Source organism: Microcaecilia unicolor, chromosome 9, assembly GCF_901765095.1.
Source record: "Microcaecilia unicolor chromosome 9, aMicUni1.1, whole genome shotgun sequence".
Taxonomy (NCBI): domain Eukaryota; kingdom Metazoa; phylum Chordata; class Amphibia; order Gymnophiona; family Siphonopidae; genus Microcaecilia; species Microcaecilia unicolor.
In genome coordinates this window covers 142136151-142156273 of record NC_044039.1, presented here as the reverse complement: position 1 = coordinate 142156273, position 20123 = coordinate 142136151, and the positions used below count along the sequence as shown (strand labels likewise).

General features: G+C 44.2%; 1 protein-coding gene across 1 annotated transcript in view; it reads left to right on the top strand.

The window, feature by feature from the left end:
- TYRO3 (TYRO3 protein tyrosine kinase) overlaps positions 1 to 20123 on the top strand; it is a 151142-nt gene that overhangs the window by 96628 nt on the left and 34391 nt on the right. The window contains exons 14-15 of the mRNA XM_030213779.1: positions 2308 to 2400; positions 3938 to 4059. Coding sequence (XP_030069639.1) covers positions 2308 to 2400; positions 3938 to 4059 — 215 coding nt within the window. The remainder of the gene's footprint in view (positions 1 to 2307; positions 2401 to 3937; positions 4060 to 20123) is intronic.

The following is a 20123-nucleotide window of genomic DNA, read 5'->3' as shown; positions in this document are numbered from 1 at the left end:
CATCTATCATGACTGTTTTATTACCCATCATAATGAGTTACAGCCCACCTTCAATCTAAGGATTCATTTTTTAATGTTTGTTTTATTTTTTAGTTTTATATACCACCGTTCATCTAAGGCAGGGGTAGGCAACTCCGGTCCTCGAGAGCCGCAGGCAGGTCAGGTTTTCAGGATATCCACAATTAATATGCAGGAGATAGATTTGCAAGCACTGCCTCCATGGTATGCAAATCTATCTCCTGCATATTCATTGTGGATATCCTGAAAACCTGACCTGCCTGCGGCTCTCGAGGACCGGAGTTGCCTACCCCTAATCTAAGGCATCAAAATGGTTACAAGTATCACAGTGAAAACGCAGACACAGTTAGGGAAAGACAGCAAATGTACAGCCTGGCTCCAGGCTTTAAATGTCATCACCCAACACCACCCCCCAATCAGACTGTATATGTCAAAATGAAAAAGTAGGTCTTAAAGCATAATTGAAACCTCTCAAGCTAGATGTCCATATGGGAGGGAGTTCCCTAAGAATGAAGCTAGATGATAAAAAGGTACCTGGCAGATCCCTCTAAACATCAGCTAGTTAGCAATGGAATCGTTAGAAGATTCTTATCCTCAAATCCCTTAAATGATGAGGTTCTGGACAGCATCTTGGCTTTAAGCATGAGACAAATTTGCATGCCTATCATCTCCATTATATGCAAATCTCATGCATATTCATTATAATATATTACTACAACCATGAATTATTCCAACATTTTATTACATACTTTAAAGGCAATGTTAAAATATTATGAAAATATAAAATCACCTATTTAGCTAGCTACGTGCCCTGTTTGTATCATGTGCCTCTTATGCACAGACTTTGTTTATTTTGTCTTCAATAAAATTGTTGAAACAATTGAAAAATTGCAGGAAGACCTTAGGAAGTTGAAAGATTGGGCATGTCTCTTTTTATTGATTTGTTTTTCTGATATGTTTTTAACAGTTGCTTGCTTTAATTCGTATTTTGCTTTATTAGTTTTGATATTTGTGTATCACTTGCATTACCTGTTTTTCATTTATTTACTATAAATATGTTTTATAACTTGTCATTTTTTAAATCAGTATGTTTATTTTATAATTTGCATTATTTTTAGTCTCCCGAGGCAGGCTGTTGTGGCTGAAACAAGATTTATGTTCGAGTGTTTTGATGTTTGAATAAACTTTATGCACAATTTAGACATAAAAAATAACATATTTATAGTACTGCTATACACATAATCTAAACATAATACTACTATACACCTGACCTAAACATAATACTACTATATACCTGATCTAAACATATATTACCACTATTCTTTGGATTAAATGCGTTATACCAACTACTCCCTGCAGCACAACAAGATCACTATATCAAATCAAGTCTTAACAAATGTGATGTACTTATCTCAACAGTCCTCCAATAGTTTGTCGAAATAGGAAGTCCACATTGCTCCGCAATACACCGATGCGGTACAACAATTATGAATCTAAAACATCCTTCATAATCTGTATATACATCAGTCGAGTCCCACCGGATATGGGCTGAAGTTTCAGCATTACTGCCTTTATTTCTTGGTGAAATACAACCTCTTGACATTCTACTGTATACAAGAATTCTTCGGGATCTCTTTACCCTTCTGGGTGTGACTCAACTGATTTATATACCGATTTATGAAGGATGTTTTGGATTCATAATTGTTGTACCACATTGGTGTATTATGGAGCAACGTGGACTTCCTATTTGGAAAAACTATTGGAGGACCGTTGAGATAAGTACATCATATTTGTTAAGACTTGATTTAATATAGTGACCTTGTTGTGCAGTTGGTATAATGCATATAATCCAAAGAATAGTGGTAATATATGTTTAGATCAGGTATATAGTAGTATTATGTTTGGGTTATGTGTATAGTAGTGCTATAAGTACGTAATTTTATATTTTCATAGTATTTTAACGTTGTCTTTGAAGTACGTAATAAAATCTTGGAATAATTCATAGTTGTGGTAATGTATGTAATTAGATTACAACTATATTGCATTTTATTTACCCATATTTTGTAAAGTTATGCATATTCATTAGGGATATCCTGAAAACCCGACTGGCTAGTGGTCCTCCAGGACATATTTCAGAACCACTGCTTTAAGTGACAGAGCAGCAGTGGTGCTCTCAATCTGGTGTTTAGGTTGGGCAAGGCTCTTGATATCACTTCTCCGGGTCCTCCAGGGACTGTCCGGGCTCCTTTCAAAGAGAAACTTCACATTCTGCTCCTTTGCCTCCTCTAGCGGATGTCTTTTGCTCCAGCGACATTGAAGAGTTCTTGCGTGAAGCTGCCTACATGAAAGAGTTTGACCATCCAAATGTCACTAAACTGATTGGTAAGCAGGCAGCACAGGTAGTAAGAGGGGTGCATGTTCTGGTTTCCTCCTGTCCTCAGAAAGCTAAGAGTGTGCACTGTGTATAAATGAAAGGGTTAACCATCATGGAAGAAATTCCTAGTTGGTCAAAAGGAAGACAGAGTGAATGAATGCAGTTCACTTAATACATAGCCAAATGCTTTTATCACTTGCAGAACTGCACTGTGTAGCCTTTTAATCTTCGATTGCTGAAGGCACTAAGGATTGCCTCTCTCTTCCAAATAGATGTATAAAGTATACTACCCTAATCGAAAGTTGCTCAAACTGGGCTGTATGTTTAATGGGAGCTGAAAACTACCATTTTAAGAATCATGAGTTTTGTACAAGGCTCTGCCTGTAATTTGTTTGTCCTGGAGATTTGAGTTTTGTATTGCCACTGCAAAAATCGGGGATGAGAAATTACCTCATTTTTTGGGGTAAATACTGGGATTTGTTTTGGTGATCATAAATGTGAATCACTGATCAACTTCTCTTTTTGTGCCAGAAGGAGGAGGGGAGAATTAGTATTGGGTATCATACTGGGATGTACAAGTGGTCAACTGTGCTGTGGGAAGGGAGAGCGGGACCAGATACACATTCTGTGAGAGCCCCAACTTTTTTTTTATGTTTATTGTTAAAGAATTTGTGTGAAAGTTAGTTTTAAAAAAATGAATGTTTGCAAAATCTGGGAATTATATTGTTAAAAAATGTATTTTTAATAGTTTAAATTGAAAACAGAGGGTCCTAATTTGTGACATGCAGCACGCTGTCAGTTTTTCACAGATGCTACTGTGGCATTCAGTCCCAGCAGGCCTCTCTTGACAGGCGAAACATATTACGAAAACAATGGTCCTTTTTATGCTTTTTCACTTTCTTTGGTTATGCGTTTTTCTTGCTGTAGCATGGACTCTTCCTGGTTTTGTTTTCTGCAGAAAGGAGCTCTGTAAATTCCAGTCCTGCTTTTCTGACTCCTAGTGAAATGCTGTAACATACAGAGCATGTACTTTAACCCACTTGGCATCAGCCCTACTCTGCCCACATGTGGTAAATTCATGCTCATTTTTCTAAACAGAAGGTGGATTTGTCTTTCTATTTACTGCACTGTTTTTCTTTTCTGTCCCAGGGTGAGCATTGTACAAAGTTATACTTTTTTTCTGTTTTTATCATTATTTTTTATGTAATATGCAGCAAGCTTTGGGGAAACCTGTGATCTAAAAATGCAAAAAAAATAAGCTGCTATTGCTGAGTGAAGATAGAAAGCAAAGAGACTTTGTGACTGAACCCTGTAGTGCCATCTCTTGTCAGGGCTTGGTTCTGCTCTCCTTCCTTCTACCCACCTTCCTCCGTTCCCCCCCCCCCCCCCTTTTGCTGTTTAGAGTCAAAGAAGACCTCCCCGCCCCCCCCCCAAATCTCCCTCCTAGCTAGAAACTCAAACCACCACCACTGAGTCCATAGGGAAAAATCTTTGTAGCTACTGATTTCTGAAGAGCTGTTAAGTTCTTGTTGATTTTCATTGCAGGGGTAAGTCTGCGCAGTCGTCCGAAGGGCCGGCTTCCTGTGCCTATGGTCATCCTGCCATTTATGAAGCACGGAGACCTTCACACTTTCCTGCTGATGTCTCGCATTGGAGAAGAGCCTTTTGTAAGTCTCAAGTGACAGCAGTGCTCTCTGTCAGTATTTCCTGGGAGGCTCTGGGGAGGAAGACAGAAAAATAAATAAGGAAATGAATCGTTTCATTACATCTTCTGCTTGTTCTAGAGCCCTTCTGTGCTGCCTCAGTGTTTAGAAGGTCAGAAATGAAAAAGGTTTTGAAGGGTGGGGGTTCTCAGTAAACTTTTCCCATGGCAACTACACATTTGTAGCAGAAAGCATGGCTTCTGTCAGCTCCCTGCAGAATGAAGTAAGTAACAGTAGCAGGGAGTGTGACTCATACGGGCTGTGCTCTGCTGCCAGGACCAGATCTCGTCTGAATATCTGTTTCCAATAGGCAAAGGCCAAAGATTCAAGCTGGAGCGATGGGCTGGATTGCTCTAGTCAGGCCTATGGAAAAAAAAAATCTTTCTTTTTCTGCAGAAAGAGAGCAAGAAGCAGCCATGTTCCAGATATGGAAATCAGCTGTTCCCTGCACACTGCTATTTCTGTTTGTGCTGGAAGCTGAGGCTGATCTGAATTCTGAGTGCTGTGCTGTTCATTTCTGTAGTGAATCCGTTCATTTTTCACTAGCTTGCTATTTTGCTAAATCTTTCTGGACTCCTATATTCAGGTTTGATGGGGCGACTTTTTAAATGCTTATCAAATTCAGGGACCAGTAGTTCTGGCTATTAAAGCCAGCTGTGCTATGGGAAGGTATCTGGCACAGTCATTCGAATTTAGGGCTATTGCAGGAAGAACAGCTTTTGATTGGCCAGATGCTTCTGTGTTGTGGACAAGTCTCCACGTGGCTGAGACACCGTACTGAGTTTGCTTGTGATTTTGCGTGTGATCAGTGTGTGTTCAGATAACAAACTACGTTTAGTCCTAGTGTTTCAAAGAGATTTGTCCTTGCATGAACAGCACCACCATTTCAATACCAAAACACCCTGGTATCTGGCTGCTAAAAACTAGGGCAGTGGTTCTTAACCCAGCCAGTCAGGTTTTCAGGATAATCCACAGTCAGTGTGCATGAGAGAGTTTTGCATGCATTCTCTGCAGATATACCTCTTGCATGTTCATTGTGGGAATCCTGAAAACGTGACTGGCTAGGTGTTCCCTGAGGACTAGGCTGAGAACCCCTGCTTTTGGAGGACTTTTTTATTAGGTTCGCCTATTCTGTAAAATAAATTAAGCGCCTACTTTCTTTTATAGAATACTAGCGTAACCAGGTATATACACACACATACGGTTAGGCATATGAGCACTTAGGCCAGCTGTACAGCTGATGTAAATGCACCTAAATGTCTGAAATAAAAATAGTGCATAACTTACAATATTCTACAAGTTGCAAGGCCACTGAGAGGGGGTGAAAAATTCCCCAGGCCCAGCTTCCAAGGGGGACCCGGTACCAGGGTCTGTGTCTCTCCTGCTCCAGTCGGGACCCGGGTGATCGCATTAACTCCGTAGCCCGGTCTCAGCACACAGGAGCAGGAGAGAGATGGACCCCAACATCGGACCTCCCTTGGGGGGGGGGCGGAGAGGAGCAGATGCACTGATGCAGGAAGGTGGGAGACAGTGGCGGCCGAAGCGAGCAAGTGAGTGAGGGGCGGCAGCAGCAGCTGCATCTTGAGTGTGGGGACAGTGGCTGCAGTGGCCCGGGCCCGGCTCTGTCTCTTGGTGGCCCTGATAATTTGCGCACTACCAGACTCTGCCCATATTCGTACCCTACCTGTCAAATGCACAGAATAGTGATGGGTTGGATTTTTGGCATTTATGCTTGTATGTGCACACACCGCATATACACTAGCTTTCTAATCATTTGCAAACGTAAACATTGATGCCCCCTTTATAGAATTACCCCCCCCCCCCCCAGTTGTGAACTAGCAAATAATTTGCTCACTATGGTCTGAGTCTCAAGAACGCTGTCTCAGGAAGCTGAGGAAATACCGTGTAACATGATAGATATCCCTGCAGTGGCAGAAGTTCAAAATATTAGAGAGCCCCTAAAGCAAGAAGGAATCCACCTCTGAAGATATGGGAGTGTTTGCAAGGGGCCCTTCTGCGCTGCAGGGACTGCTGCTTGAGTGACATTTATGCCACTCAATCCCTGGCAATACTGGGCCTTGCACGGTGTCCCACAGCAAATCCTTGCAGATTTTGCAAGGAGATTTGACATGTTTGTTGCATGGTGCTATTGTGGAAGAGAAACAGCATGATACCCACTACCCTGCATTCAATTCCTTACCTTCAAAAACAAACAAGACCTATTAAAGATGGATATGCTTGAAACAAATCCAAAGTAACAATCTTACACATAATTAATATTCTGTTGTAGAAATGGAACTGCAGGCTGTCTTTAAAATCTGACAAAAATCCAACAAAAATATCAAAAATCTATAAATAAAGAACTTGACAGCCTCAGTAGGGCTGGTACACCACTAATGATTGTTTCCCACGCCTTCCCACTTCATCACCGGCTTCAAATCACATTCAGGAAACTTTTATTAGCTTTTTAAAATATGCATACATATAATGCAGTAGTGAAAACATGAAAAATGTATGAAAAGATATTTTTAAAAAAGCTCTAAAAAAATTGTCCGCAGATCATCTGGATAAGTATTCATCTTATAGATTGACAAACATATATTTTATTGACATTTATATTTTGTTGTTTTTAAGTATAGCTTTTCTCAGTGGTTCCCAAACCTGGTCCTGGAGGCACCCCAACCAGTCAGGTTTTCAGGATATCAACAATGAATATTCATGAGAGAGATTTGCATGCATTGCATCCACAGTCAGATCTCTCCAGGACCAGATTTGGGAACCACTGACATAGACAATATAAAAAAAAATATACCAGATGATTGAAGGTTTGAACTCTTTTGTAACCCCCATCATCCGTCCCTCACAAACTCAGCAAATACTTATATCAATTGCATTTTAAAACATAACAATGAATAAGCCCTTCCTGAACCCCCCCCCCCCCCCAGTCCTAACCCAAGAGTCCTTATAAGAGTATCGTATGCCTTGGGAGACTTGAGCTCTTACAGCTTTCCAGTATACTGTACTGTCCTCCCTCCCCCCTCCAATGTAATAGGACTTTTATTAACTTGTACGGTTTTATCCATATGAAGACGGTCCAAAGAACAGAGCAGTCTATCTGCAAAATCCAAGATGGCAAAAAGAAGAGCAGAACAGCTAAAAAAAGGTCCAGAGTAAGTTTAATGGTTAATAAACCAACAAAATCTTTTTTTTTTTTTTTGCCTGAAGTCGCAGCGCCGGCATTAGTGAAAGGACCAGGCTCGCCTCCTCTAGCCTTCCCTTCGTTCCCTCTGTGTCCTGCCCTCACGGAAACAGGAAACTACGTCAGAGGAAGGCGGGACAGTGAGAGGGAATGAAGAGAAGGCTAGAGGAGGTTAGCCTGGTCCTTTCACTAGTGCTAGCGCTGCGACTTCAGGTTAAAATAAAATTATAGATTTAAACATGTCGCGGGCGGCAGGAACAGAAAGCAGGGCTGTCGGGAAGCTAAGGGCGGTCAGGTGGGGCTGGGGCACTGGAACTTGACGGAAGCTTAAAAGGGGGGGGGGGCAGGTGGAAGCTGGGGCGAGTAGGACATGGAGGGGAGGATAGGGGGCAAAGGAGAATCGCTGGACATGGAGGGGAGGGCAGAAGAGAAATCGCTGAACATAGAGGGGAAGGCAGAGGAGAATCGCTGGACATGGAGGGCAGGGGAGAGAGGAGAATTGCTGGACATGGTTGGGAGGGGAGGATGGGAAAAGGAGAATCGCTGGACACATGGGAAGGGAGGGCAGAGGAGAATCGACATGGATGGAAAGGGAGGGCAGGGGAGAGAGCAGAGTTGCTGGACATGGATGGATGGAGGGAAGGGTAGGAGAAATGCTGGACATGGATGGAGGAGAGGGAAGACAGGAAGGAGATGCACATGGATGGAAGGGAGAGAGGAGAAATGTTGGCCATGGATGGAGTGAAGAAAGACAGGAAGGAGTTGCACATGGATGGAGGGGAGAGAGGAGAAATGCTGGACATGGATGGAGTGGAGGGCAGGGAAGAGAGGAGAAAAGTTGGAGGGAAGGAAAGACAGAGGAAGGAGATGCACACGGTTGTAGGGGAAGGGAGAGAGGAGAAATACTGGACATGGATGAAGGGGAGGGAAGACAGAAGTAGATGCACATGGATGGAGTGGAGGGGGAGAGGAGAAATGCTGGGCCTGGATGGAGGGGAGGGAAGACAGGAGGAGATGCACATGGATTTAGGGGACAGAGGAGAAATTCTGGACTTGGATGGAGGGGAGAAAGTTGAAATGCTGGACATGGATGGAGCAGGGTCTCTGAGTCTGTGCGTGTGCCCAGCATCTGCTGGTATTGGAGGGGGCAAGATTGAAAGACGTTGAGCACATGCACAGGCTCTGAGGCCCCACACTGCCATTTCCTGTAGCAGCACCTGTGGAGCTGTAAGGGGCATGAGGGAGATGCTAGACTCGGTGGGATAGAAGACCAGAGAAGATGCTAGACATGGTGGAGGTAGAAGAATAGGTGGAAGAAGAGATTGGGGGAGATGCTGGACACGGGGAGGGGGAGGGAAGAGAGATGCATACGTGGATGGAGGGGAAAAGAACAAAAGCTATAGATAGAAGCAGTAAAACAAGAGAACTTGACGACTAGATGGTGAGAAGGAGAGATGACATTTGAATTGATTGAGAGGTAGAAAAATAAATGAAAGGAAGCTGAACTGGTTCCCTCAAGCTATTGGGAATATTGTTCTTACTTCTATAGCTAAACAGCTTGATGGGGACTTACCTATAGCAAATATTCAATTTCTGGCAAAGCTGATCGAGTTTGTAGTGGGTTCGCAACGATCAAATTATATTAATAAATATAAACTTTGGCACAGTTCTCGGCACTGTTTCGACCGTTTCACAGTACAGAGACACTGCTGTTGTCTTAAACACCTGAGGTTAGATGTATTTTGTGAAGTGGTAGAAAGATGTCAGTCATGACATATTAACTATGTTATCTGAATTGGATTTCAGCAGTTCAGTATTCAACTTGTTTGAATCTTTTTTTAAAAATAGACAGTATCTAGTCTTTAAAGTACAGCTGTTACTTTTCCCCTTGGGAATCTCCTTGTAGTTCTCCCCAAGGTTCTCCCATCTGTCCACTCCTGTACAACATATACATTAGCTCCCTTGGTGAACTCTTATTAACACCTGGTGAGATTATGCTGTCATATACAGATGATATTTTCTTTCTGCTTCCCATGAGTCAAGCTGTAGATTCAGTTTCTTCTAAAATTAATGGTTGTATAAAAAGTATAAAAGAATGGTCTATCAGGGCTAAATTTAAAACTTAATGCCTATAAGACCAAGATATTATGGTTTTCAATGGATTTAACTAAAGTCCCCCAGATAATTGTGGAAAATGGTGGATCTCAGTTTAATGTACATAGAACTTATAAAGTCCTGGGAATGGTACTGGACTCATCTATGATGATGGAACCATAAATTATTAGTTTGATTAGAAAAGCATACTTTAAGCTAAAACAATCACAGCTGCTAAGATCTTATATTTTTTGGAAGATTTTATTTATTTGTAGCATTTATACCCCGCTCTTTCCCGCTTGATAGCAGGTTCAGTGCGGCTTACAATGTATGTGTACAAAATATAGCAGAGATACAATGTAAGGGTACAAAGTATCCTAGAGGTAACATAATGAATGGGTACAAAGTAAGACACGGATAACAAAATTGTATAGAGAAGGGTAAGAGGGAGAGATGTGAGAGGAAGGAATGAGTTATGGTAGTGTTAGTGGTGTGAATTAGGTTCGTGAATTAAGTTGGGTCGTTTGGGTAGGCTTGTTTGAAGAGGTATGTTTTCAGCAGCTTTCGGAATGGTAGATGTTCGTTGGGTGTTCGGATGTATCTTGGTATGGCGTTCCAGAGTTGGCTGCCTATTACGGAGAAGTTGGATGCGTAGTAGGTTTTGTATTTGAGACCCTTGCAGTTGGGAAGGTGAAGATTGAGATATGTACGAGAAGATTTGGACCCGTTCCTGGCTGGCAGGTCAGTTAGATTAGTCATGTAACTTGGAGATTCTCCGTGGAAGATCTTGTGGATCAGTGTGTGGACTTTGAAGTTTATTCGCTCTTTGATAGGGAGCCAGTGGAGTTTTTCACGGAGTGGTGTTGCACTTTCAAATCGTGATTTACCAAAAATGAGTCAGGCTGCCGTGTTTTGGGCAGTTTGGAGTTTTTTCAGGATTTGGGCTTTGCAACTAATGAAGATGCTGTTGCAGTAGTCAGCGTGGGTGAGTACTGTGGATTGTACCAGATTGCAGAAAGTTGTTTGGGGGAGGAATGATTTTACTCTTTTCAGTACCCACATCATGTTGAACATCTTCTTCGTCATGGCTTTTGCGTGAGTTTCTAGAGTTAGGTGATTGTCTAACGTTACTCCCAGGATTTTTAGGTTGTCGGATATTGGGATTGTAACGTCGGGGGTGGTCAGGGTGGTTGGGAGTGAAGTAGAGTGTCTTGATGAGAGGACTAAGCATTGAGTTTTTTCTTTATTCAATTTCATTTTGAAGGCATTGGCCCAGGAGGCTAAGATGTTCATGCCAGTGATTATTTTTTCAGAGATTTCTGCAAGATCATTTTAAGATTATTGTGCAGTTAACAATCCTATTGCTACTGGATTAGTAATTCATTATATTTGAGTCTTTCTTCTAAGCAACATTCTAGAATTCAGATGATTCAGAACTCAGCCACTAGGTCAATATTCCAGAAAACTTGGCTGGACAATATAAGCCCTTTATTAGGAGTACTGCATTGGTTGCCCACAAAGTCTTGGGGTCATTTCTAAGGTACTTTGCTTAGTGTTTAAGTTCTTGAATGGTTGTGCCCTGAAAGTGGATCTCAGTTGGTGAACATGTTGAAATCCAGGACAGCTTCTAGAAGATGTTATTGCTAGCTTTTCCTTCAACTAAAAATATACAGTGTAGGCCATTTTTGCTCAATCATTTTTTTTCCCTGGCTATTCATTATTGGAATTATCTCCCGTATGAACAACATATAATGAGGAATTTTTTTTTTGTTTCGCAAAGCTTTGAAAACCTATCTATTTACTAGATACGGGGAGTACAATAAATGTTTCTGGAGGGGTTAATTAGCATTTTTAATCATTCTTACACTAATTATTACACTAATAATCATTATTACACTATTAAAACAAAAGAAATCAAGAAAATAAAAATATGCAAAATCAAACTTTCTCTTTTAAAAAAAATCACAAATTTACATCTACCAGTAAACCAAGTAGCAGACTAAAAGAAAAAAATCATCTAACCCCAATCATATGTTGGCCTGCTGAGAATTTGTATCATTTGAAACTGCTCTCTCAGCCAGAAAATTCTTCAGGTGAACTGGACAATATATCTACTCTCTAATGTGACTAGACATTTACAAGGAAACCTTAAAAAGAATGTAGTTCCCAAAGCCCAAACTAGATTTTAAAGCCAAGAAAGCTTTTCTGTGTAATTGAGTAGGTCTGATCACATCAGGGAAAACATGGATTCGCTGTCCAAAAAGAAAAAAACATTCTTTTTTCAAAATAGCTTGCTTTTGTGATTCTTTATGAAAAGTAACTAATATCCTTCAAGATCTGTACCTTGGCCTACAAAATAATCTTTGGCCTCACACCAGCCGACATGTCTGATCTTATCTGCAGCCTGGTACAATCAATGGTGCTAAGCCACCTAGACTACTGTAATGCCATTTATGCCGGATGCAAAGAACAAATCATTAAGAAACTTCAAACCGCTCAAAACACAGCAGCCAGACTCATATTTGGGAAAGCGAAATACGAAAGCGCCAACCCCCTAAGAGAAAAACTACATTGGCTTCCGTTAAAAGAACGAATTGCGTTCAAAGTTTGCACCCTGGTCCACAAAATTATACACGGGGAAGCCCAGACCTATATGTCAGACCTTATAGACCTACCTACCAGGAACGCAAAAAGATCAGCACGCACATTCCTCAATCTCCACTACCCCAACTGCAAAGGACTAAAATACAAGCCCACATACGCAACCAGTTTCTCCTACATTTGCACGCAACTATGGAATGCACTACCGAAGGCCATAAAAACAATGCAAGACCTAACTATCTTCCAAAGGCTACTGAAAACTGACCTGTTCAAGAAGGCATACCAAAAACAACCATCCTAATTACTAAATAATAAGATTGATCATGAACTAGACAGAACCGAACTCTTATCACTTGACTGAAAATGCCAATGCTAATAATGAACAAGCACTAACACTTTAATTCCTAATGTCGAAAATGTTTTCTCCTTAACTGATGACCTAACATAGGTTACAATCTAATCTATCACTCAGGAACCTATATGCAATACCATAATGTATTATTCTTTACCATGTATGTACACACCTTAATGCAATTCCATTTGAAATTCTGTAAACCGGAAATGGCAACCGCCACTACGGCAAATGTAAGCCACATTGAGCCTGCAAATTGGTGGGAAAATGTGGGATACAAATGCTACAAATAAATAAATAAATAAATTACCCTACCATTACGCAACACAACCAAGAGCGCGAGATCCTACCTAACCCTCCACTTCCCCAAATGTCAGGGCCTAAAATACAAAACCACATTACACAATGAACTTCTTTTACGACTGCACCAAAATCTGGAACTCCTTACTGAAAAACCTAAAATCCATAAACAACTACCTACAATTCAGAAAACACCAGGCGCTGACTGAGTAGCAAGGGATGTTTGAACAGCGCATGTTGAGTCGGGGTTATGCACCAGCCATTTTTGGGGTGCCCTGGTGGGGCTTTTGGCGTAGGGCTTGGTTTTATGCCATGCATGGTGATTTTGCTCTGTGTCAGCCCTCATTTTCCTTCTTCGGCTGGATCATGTACACCCATCGTGTGTGCCCCCCCCCTCCCCTTTTGTCATGGGTGTGCTGTACTGTCTTCCCATTTTCCAGTGTGATTGGGACCTGGTGCTGCTTCTGGGGTGGGTGATGCTTCAATTGCAGGTTTTTGCTGTTGCTGGAGTAGCTGGCTGTTTGGCTGGAGCTTGGGCACACTGACGGCATGAGACACAGAGGTAGCAGTCGGTGTGGCACTTCGGGGGCAGTGGGGGGACTCTTGTGGCACTTTTACTGGTTGTGCATGCGCCCGAGCGACACAGGAGTGGCGGCATCAGGTGGCAGCCGATAGTGATGAGCAGCTCTAGTTCTGATTGGGGTCCCCCTCTGTTTGTGTAGTGCATTGTGGGCAGGAAAGCCCCATGGATTCCAGGGGTGGCGACATTGTGGTTCGCTTTAGGCACAATCTGGCTTCCCCACCCCTAGTAGTTCGGTTTCGGCGCAGAAGTGGCCTGATGTCTAGTGTGGTGGGTTGAGCACCATGGAAGACTCAGTTCAGCTCCCATTGTAGTTTGATCTGACATTGGGCAAGTCATTTATGGGTCCTTCTACCACAAGGGTAGTGACTGTTGAGAATACAGCATCCAGGATTGCCAGATATGGGTGATAATGCAACTTAAGTGAAGTATTACTATAGAGCAAAGATTGGCAACATGCCTTCTATCATGGAGTTGCAGGACTCTGTGGTATTGTGCTATCCTATTCCGGCAGGATGGTCCGTGGCACATGTATGCTTGAAGCAAGCATCAACGGCTTTTTGGGCCCAGTTGTGGGCATCTGTGGGTGCCAATCGCAGCCTGTTATCAGTCTATGCTGCTGATGTAGCCAGCAGCCACCGGGGATACGGCTGTAGAAAGATACAGCATGTAGCCATGTTGGGTGGGCTTAGTTAGCCTGATTTCATACCGCTAGGTTCAACCAGGCATCTGGCATGCGTTGGTGGCCATCTCGCATGTGTGAATGGCTATCTCGCATGCTTATGTGACACTGGGACACCCAGCTACCTATCTGCTGAGAATAAGTGAGATGGCTGAGTCGGGCGGCCATCTTACATGATACAGCTCCTGCTAACAATAGTAGAGCCAACTGTGAACTTCCAGACATTGGCCCGGGCACAAGAGACACTGCCAAAAGGTGCACTCAGCACCGTCCTATATGCCTTCCAGGTCTCTACAGGCCTCATACCAATTACTTCACTTTATTCTCCAATGACCATCACATAGGAGCCAGGTTGGGGCAGCGTGCGGGTTTTACCATTCATATGATGGGATTCTTCCTCTTAACGTGCTACCTATAAATTCAGGGATAGGGATACACATTGAAGGCTTTACAACATGGCCTCTGGTCATTATGCTAGGTGGAAAGGAATCTTAACAACGCTAAAGAGGTTCAATCTTGGGCAATATTGAGATACAGTTGTTGTTTGACATTCGCATACTTTAATGATTTTTATCGCGTTTTGTGATACCTTCAATTCATGGTTCTTCTTTTGTGTTATTTTGCTTTGCGTGGTGTGATAGTGTCAGTTAGTGGTTCTTCTTTAGTGTTGTTTTGCAACCATACTTCCAGCTAATGAGAACAGCGCCAGCTATGAGTTCTCAGATAGCGACCTCAGCGCTCCCATCTTCGCCCGGGAACTGGAAGCTTTGCTCGACAGTCTGTCGTGTTCAAATCTTTCATTCATATTTGCTTTACCTTGTTAATGAAGCTTCCTGAGTAGGACAGGCACCAACTCTAGGGTATAGCAGGCACAGACACAGAATGGTGAAGGTACTTCTTCAGTAGCCTTTGGACTGGTAGGCAGGGCTGTGCCAAGGGTCTGTGCCGCCCCCCCCCCCCCCCCCGCCGGGGATTGGGTGCCGCCGCCGCCCCCCCCCCCCCCCCCCCCCGTGTAGATGATCGCTGTCCTCTCTTCCCTGCCCTCCCGCTCCCATGTCCCAACTGCCCGCCCTCTTCTCCCCCCAACAAAATCTCTTTTAAATTTACCTCCGTCCGGCTGGCAGGGCAGCGAACGGCGCAGCGTCAGTGAAGGAGGCGGCGCTCCCGACGGAGGTAAATTTAAAAGAGATTTTGTTGGGGGGAGAAGAGGGCGGGTAGTTGGGACATGGGAGTGGGAGGGCGAGGCAAGCATGGCGCGGCGGGGCGCCCCCCTGTCACGCTTACTGCGTTGGCACGGCCCTGCTGGTAGGCTCCTTATGCACTAACCGCACCCGAATGTACACCACTTCAATAGCCATCAGGCTTGCAGGTTTTTCTCATGTTCCAACTGCACCTGACTGTATACAGCATCGTACATTATTCGGCCTTTCAGGTTAACAGCACTGGAATGTTCATTGCTTCGATAGCCTCCGGCTGGCAGGTTTTCTGAAATGCTAACTGCACCTGAATGAACATCATTGCAGTAACCTTGAGCTTGCATGCTTCCTCACCTGACTGTGCACAGCTTTAACATCCTTTGAGTGGCATTTTATTATACCCTTACTGCCCCAGTAGTGTCTTGCAGGTTTCTTATATGCCAGCTGCACTTGAATGAGCATCGATTTAGCTGAACGTGCATTGCTTAGCCTTTAGGTTTCCAGGTTTCCGATGTACCAACAGCAGCTTAGATGTACACAGAGTTAATAGCCTTTGGAATGGCTGGTTCTTTTCTTAGATACCACCCATCTGCTCCTGACTGTACACCTTTCGATACACTTAGGCCTGCAGGTTTCTTATATATCACCTGCAACTGAATATACACTGCTACAGTAGCCTGGGAGTTGCAGGTTTCTTATAGATTAATGGCACTGCAATGTTCATTGCTTCGATTAGCTTCAAGCTGGCATGTTTTCTGAAACACTAACTTCACCTGAATGTACATCATTGCAATAACCTGGAGCTTGCAGGTTTCTTATATACTAAGTGTACCTGAATATGCACAGCTTCAACAGCCTTTGGTTGGCCATTTTATTATACCCTTACTGCCCCAGTTGTGTCTCCAAGGTTTCTTATATCCATAGGCGTAGACTGGGGGGGGCGAGGGGGGGCAGTGCCCCCCCAAACGACGCGAGGCGCTGCCGCGCCATTAGTTAAAAAAAAAAAAAAAGTTAACAAAAAAAAAAAAAACACATGCAGGCACGCGCTCCTCTCCGTCCGATTGGCTTCCCTGCCCTCTCTATCTGCGTCCCGCCTTCCTCTGACGTCATTTCCTTTCGGGCGGGACGCAGACAGAGAGGGCAGGGAAGCCAATCGGACGGAGAGGAGCGTCTCCGTCTACTCCTCTCTCTTCCTCCCTCCCTCCGGCGCAGGCAGCAGTCTTTTCCAGCGTTCCTGGCAGCTGTAGCGATATACACGCTGCCTTTGGCTCTGCCCCGAAGCCTTCTCTTCAAGTTCCTGTTCCCGCATAGGTGGGAACAGGAACTTGAAGAGAAGGCTTCCGGGGCAGACCGAAGGCAGCGTGTATATCGCTACAGCTGCCAGGAACGCTGGAAAAGACTGCTGCCTGCGCCGGAGGGAGGGAGGAAGAGAGGGGGTAAACGGAGTCACCATCTTGGACCTCGCGCGGGGGGGGGAGGGAGGGGTGGGGAGCAGAGGGAAGGAGCAAGAGATGGATGGGACTGGGAGGGTGGGAAGCAGTGGGAAGGAGCAAGAGATGGATGGGACTGGGAGGGGTGGGTGGGGAGCAGAGGGAAGGACCAGGAATTGGATTGGACTGGGAAAGGAGGTGAGCAGAGGGAAGGAGCAGGAGATGGATGGGACTGGGAGGGGTGGGGAGCAGCGGGAAGGAGCAAGAGATGGTTGGGACTGGGAGGGGTGGGGAGCAGAGGGAAGGAGCAAGAGATGGATGGGACTGGGAGGGGTGGGTGGGGAGCAGAGGGAAGGACCAGGAATTGGATTGGACTGGGAAAGGAGGTGAGCAGAGGGAAGGAGCAGGAGAGGGGTGGGGAGCAGCGGGAAGGAGCAAGAGATGGTTGGGACTGGGAGGGGTGGGGAGCAGAGGGAAGGAGCAAGAGATGGATGGGACTGCGAGGGGTGGGGAGCAGAGGGATGGACCAGGAGATGGATGGGATTTGGAGAGGTCAGGCACAGCAGAGGGAAGGAGCAAGAGATGGATGGGACGGAGGGATGGTGAGCAGAGGGAAGGAACAGAAGATGGATGGGACTGGGAAGGGTGGGGAGCAGAGGGAAGGAGCAAGAGATGGATGGGACTGGGAGGGTGGGGAGCAGAGGGAAGCCTACTGGAAAGAAGACACTGCATAAAACAGAAGACACTGGGATCAAAGCGAATAGAAAAACTACATGATCAGACAACAAAGGTAAATAATAGTTTATTTTATTCATAATTTATTAATTGAAATGTCAGCTTTTTGAAATGTGCATCTGTGATATTTTGCCTGTAAATTTCATTTCCTTCCTCCATATTAGCATATTCATTTGCATATGTATATATGCAAATGATATGCTAATATGCTCCGCCCATTTTTTGCCCCCCCCAAATGAAACAGTCAAACTACGCCTATGCTTATATCCCATCTGCACTTGAATGTGCATCGACTAGTTGAATATGCATTGCTTAGCCTTTAGGCTTCCAGGCTTCTGATGTACCACCGGCAGGTAGATGTACACTGAGTTAATAGCCTTTGGACTGGCTGGTTCTTTTCTTAGATACCACCCATTTATACATCCTTCGATACATTTCGGCCTGCAGGTTTCTTATATACCACCTGCACCTGCATGTGCACTGCTTCAATAGCCTCCAGCTAGCAGGTTTCTTACATACCACTTGCACCTACATATTACACGGCTTCAATGGCCTTCAGGCTTGCAGGTTATTACATACTACCTGTACCTGCATTTACACTGTTTCAATAGCCTTCAAGCTTGCATGTTTCTTATATACCACCTACACCTGCATACACTGCTTCAATAGACATCAGGCTGGCAGTTTTCTTATACACTAACTGCACCCAATAGCCTTTGGCATGCTATTTTCTTATATACCACCTACACATAAATGCACACTGCTTCTACACAATAGGTACATGGCTTCAGTGGCTTTCGAGTTATGTTCACTGCTCCGATAGCCTTCGGCTTTCATGTTCTTATACACCTTTGGAGCCAGTACGTACACCGCTTCAGTAGCCTTCGCTGCTTCATCCTATTACAAATTATTGTCACCCATTCCACTTAACAGCACACTGTTATCACTGGGTCAATATTCCATGTGTCCCATGCACACTGTTTCCTGTCACATTACAAGGTTGGGATTTTCGTATGTTTTTGTAGTAACAGCCAAGAAAGAGCATTGAAGTGGAAAGAAGTGCAATTTAAGCAACAGCTCTCCATTAGGCCAACAGCCCATTTTCTACATGACCACTAGTGTTCGGTACCTTCAAGAGTTACACTTAGAGCTCCATAATTCAAGAGTTACACATGGTATTGGGGGAGTATTGCATCGAACGAGGTGGGGGGTTGTTTTGAGTTGCTGGTGTTCCCACACGAATTTGCATAGGTGACACAGATGGCACAGATCCTCATATGTTAGATGAATTTGCGCAGGACCTACTGATGCCCTGTCAGCTGTTCTGCAGCTTGAGTAGAGGTAGGAAGACAGGAAACAAAAACTGGGCACTAGTCCACAAAAAGGCTGTCCACAAACACAGGGGCTGTGGGTAGTCGCACATACTTTCTCATCCATTCATCCTTGGCAGGCTTCTTTACCCACCAATCAATTTTGAGGTGATGCACACCACATACGGAGTGTCGGGTGGTCGACACTTGAGTCTGGCACACCGATTCGCACGAGTTTGTTGCACTGATCCCCCATAGATTAGACGGATTGGAGTATTGTGTTTAGTTTTGGAGGCCGTATTTGGCTAAAGATGTAAAAAGACTGGAAGCAGTGCAAAGAAAAGCTACAAAAAAAAACATACGAGGAGAGACTTTCCGACCTGAACATGTATACCTTGGAGGAAAGGAGAAACAGGTGACATGATACAGACGTTCAAATATTTGAAAGGTATTAATCTGCAAATGACCCTTTTCCAGAGACAGGAAGGTGGTAGAACTAGAGGACATGACTTGAGGTTGAAGGGGGGAAGACTTAGGAGTAATGTCAGGAAGTATTTTTTCACGGAAAGGGTGGTAGATACGTGGAATACCCTCCCGTGGGAGGTGGTGGAGATTTAAAGGATAATGGAATTCAAACATGCGTGGGATAAACACAAAGGAATCCTGTTTAGAAGGAATGGAGTCTTAGCGGAGATTGGGTGGCGACACCGGTAATTGGAGAGTAAAACCAGTGCTGGGTGGACTTCTATGGTCTGTGCCCTGATCGTGGCTGAATAGATATAAATGGGCTGGAGTGTAAATTTTAAGGGGCTTCGACGTTAGCTTCAAAACTTTTGGTACAGGAACAGTGCTGGGCAGCATTTACGGTCTTTGCCCTGAGAAAGGCAGGGACAAATCAAACTCTGGTTTACATATAAAGTATCACATACCATGTAAAATGAGTTTATCTTGTTGAGCAGACTGGATGGACCATTCAGGTCTTTATCTGTTGTCATTTACTATGTTACTATGGATTCACATAGAATAAGGCAGTGCTCTACCAGCCATTCTGCAGATTGTTCTAGGAGGAGGATAGGAAATTAAATGAAAACTGTGAGGCTGGTACACAAAGGGCCAGGCTACTTCCTACCACACAAGGATGTCCGCAGAGATGGGAGCTGTGAGTAGTTGCACATGCTTAATCCACCCATTGGAGGCCAAGTCCTCTTATGTACTTGGATACATAGGAGAGCCACCTATCACAGGTTATGAAGACCTGGGAGGTTTTGTGTGTCAGTCAGAAGTGACCGCAGCTTGGCGTAAGTTTGGTGGGGAGACTGAGACAAGTGTGGTGTTGCTGACTTGGTCTCTGGTGGTGATCCTAGCCTGGTAGAGTACACAGCAGTATGTCTCAGACCAAAGCAAGGTCAAATGTCAAGTGGTTCTTGTCCCATGCTAGCAGTGGCATGGATGATGTCTAAGGTTAAGGGCAGTTCCCCCGCTTGTACGGGGGGGGGGGGGCAGTGCCAGAGTAACAAATGATCAGCAGGGCCTACCTCAGACTTGGATG